The following is a 2,500-nucleotide window of genomic DNA, read 5'->3' as shown; positions in this document are numbered from 1 at the left end:
CGTCATCATCGTGGGCATCCCTATCTACATGGGCCGCAAGGTGGGTGCACCGACTTACAGAGAGACACATACAGTACATACATGCTGAGAGAGAAGTCACACACACATACACACATGTGTGGGCACGGTGCATTAAAGTGAACTTATAAACACATGCAGGCTGAGGAAATACACACACAGACACACACACAGACATTTGATTTCCTCATTTTGGTCCACAGTTTTCAAACAAATAATCCAATGGTCATGTTTTAACAATAACTTTACAGAAGTTTTTTTTTTTTGTACAGCATTGCAAACACACACACACACACATACATTGTCAGCGCCCAATTTAGTCATAATTTCATCACAACTTGCCTAAAACATAGCATAACTTTTTACTTTTCCATGTGCATTTGTGGGAGGGTCGTGTAGGAAATCATAAGAGGGGTAGCATAAGAAGTGACTGATTCAGTATTCTGTGTATGTAAAAAAAACAACAACTGCACACATCGGTTTTGCAGTCAAACTTTCCACGTTTTTAAAGAAGGTGTTATCCAGATTGCGTGTTTTTCCAAAAAAACAATGGAAGCAATATTCCGGGCACCAGTTTGACTCATTTAAACCCATGTTAAAACCTTTACTTTTGTTTGCCTTTTAATTTCACGCCATCTCATTTTCACTTCATACACCTCCCTATGTGTAGATGCCAGCTATACGATTGAGTTTGTCCAGTTTGTTTGAGTGGTGTAGAATTACTCTGCTGGTGTAGAATTACTCTACTATGTCTAAAGACAATTTATTACCATCTATTTCCTGATCGCTTTACTTTTGATTCCTTTTAATGTCGGCCGGCGGTTTCATCACCATTCAATTGCGCATGTGACTAAATGATAAGGTTCCGTCGATGGCGATGCAAATTACGATTATAGGGCGGTGACACGCGTAGATTACGTGATCAGCCACAGGTTTAGTACATTCAACGTAAAATGAAAAGGCACACACTTTCTGTGGACTGGCCAAGTCGCTATGCTCTTTAATATACGTACATCCAGTGGTGTAGTGATCCATGGAGAAGTGGGTATACTATTCATTTTGCAATGTTTTTAAGCAGCCCATACAGCACAGGATAAAACCCCTGGTTTTGAGAAGTGGGTAAACACAATGCTGACTGAAAAATAAGTGGTAATACTCCGCATACCTGCGTATACCCTGGACTACACCACTGCGTTCATCTGCCCGTTAGACTGGCGTCAAGCTATCTGCTTAAAACACTACCTATGCAAAACGCTGTCCCTAATTTCGTTCCTCTTTGCCTTAACTGCCCCCTGCCAATGTTATCCTTGCTTAAAGTGACTCCAACTTATAGTACAATCTATTTCTATACATTTGATTATCCAGCCTGTCAAAGACATGGTGCTTTACTATTGGCCTAAGTGTAGGCTACTCTTACACTGGACCCATAGTGTGTGAATGTGAGTCCTTATTGGACTCATTTGTAATGTATATTTGTTAAAAACTAATGTTATTAATATTAACACATGGATGCAATGCAAAGAATAAACATGATTTGTTCACCTCAAGCTGTTCATGTGTTAGGTTTTCATTAATCTTCAGTGTGAGTTGGGGATACTTCTATGTATACATGTACATCTATGTACAGCCAACAGAACACCTTTTATGGTACCTGACAATGGTGTTACCCAAAGAAAAACCCTGACTATGTGAACTTTTGTCTATGGTTTACAGAGGACGGACCGACAGCCAGCGCCCCTAGTGGCTTAAAGCATTATGTACCTCATGGCATTTCTGCCAGGCGATCTAAACGTCATTATTTCAACACACTACTCTTGTGTACAGCGTGAAATACATTATATTAGACTGATTTAAAGCAGCGTAACGGAAGATTGCTAATCGCTACCTAAATGCTAGCGTCTAAAACTAGCAAAACCTCTTGAAATGTGCTTACTTTGACACTATGACAAACTAGTTAGTCAACAACTGTCCTAACACAGTCAAACATCAAGCAAGTGCAACACAAGACAAAGCAAGACGGCAAATAAGCTACTTACCAGTTCGGCGGACAGTAGAAGCCGTGCGGCTTCAGGCAAACCTACATAACGCAGTAATATGCCTATGGACCCTGGTATGGCAATGGCACGGAAGTGATTATCCATATTAAAAGTCATTGTAGCGCCCCAATTTTTTTTTAAGCTGTTATTTTAAGGTAGAACTGCTTATCCTAATCCTAGCCCTGAAGTACAATTACTGAATAATGCCACTTTAGGAAACAGCTTGTTCCTTAAAAGAAGTTCACAGTCCAGCACCAATTTTACTCATTTCACTCAAAATATTAACAATTTGTGAAAACATACTGACCTGTACAAAAATAATCAGCAGGGAAAGGCGAAGAGATGTAAGGCGTAGTGGGTTATTGGAAGAAAACGCACTGGAGCCAAGGTCCTCCAGCTGCCATACCTACAAGATTCTCACACAGACACACACACACACAGTGTAC

General features: G+C 40.2%; 1 protein-coding gene across 1 annotated transcript in view; it reads left to right on the top strand.

The window, feature by feature from the left end:
• LOC308360626 (E3 ubiquitin-protein ligase RNF19B) overlaps positions 1 to 2,500 on the top strand; it is a gene marked incomplete at its 3' end in the record, with an annotated part of 24,180 nt that overhangs the window by 11,578 nt on the left and 10,102 nt on the right. The window contains exon 6 of the mRNA XM_080832651.1: positions 1 to 40. This exon is cut by the window's left edge and continues 123 nt beyond it. Within this exon, the coding sequence (XP_080688777.1) occupies positions 1 to 40 (40 nt within the window). The remainder of the gene's footprint in view (positions 41 to 2,500) is intronic.

This window comes from Sprattus sprattus (assembly GCF_963457725.1).
Source record: "Sprattus sprattus genome assembly, chromosome: 2".
Taxonomy (NCBI): Eukaryota; Metazoa; Chordata; class Actinopteri; order Clupeiformes; family Clupeidae; genus Sprattus; species Sprattus sprattus.
This window is presented reverse-complemented; position numbering and strand designations above follow the sequence as displayed.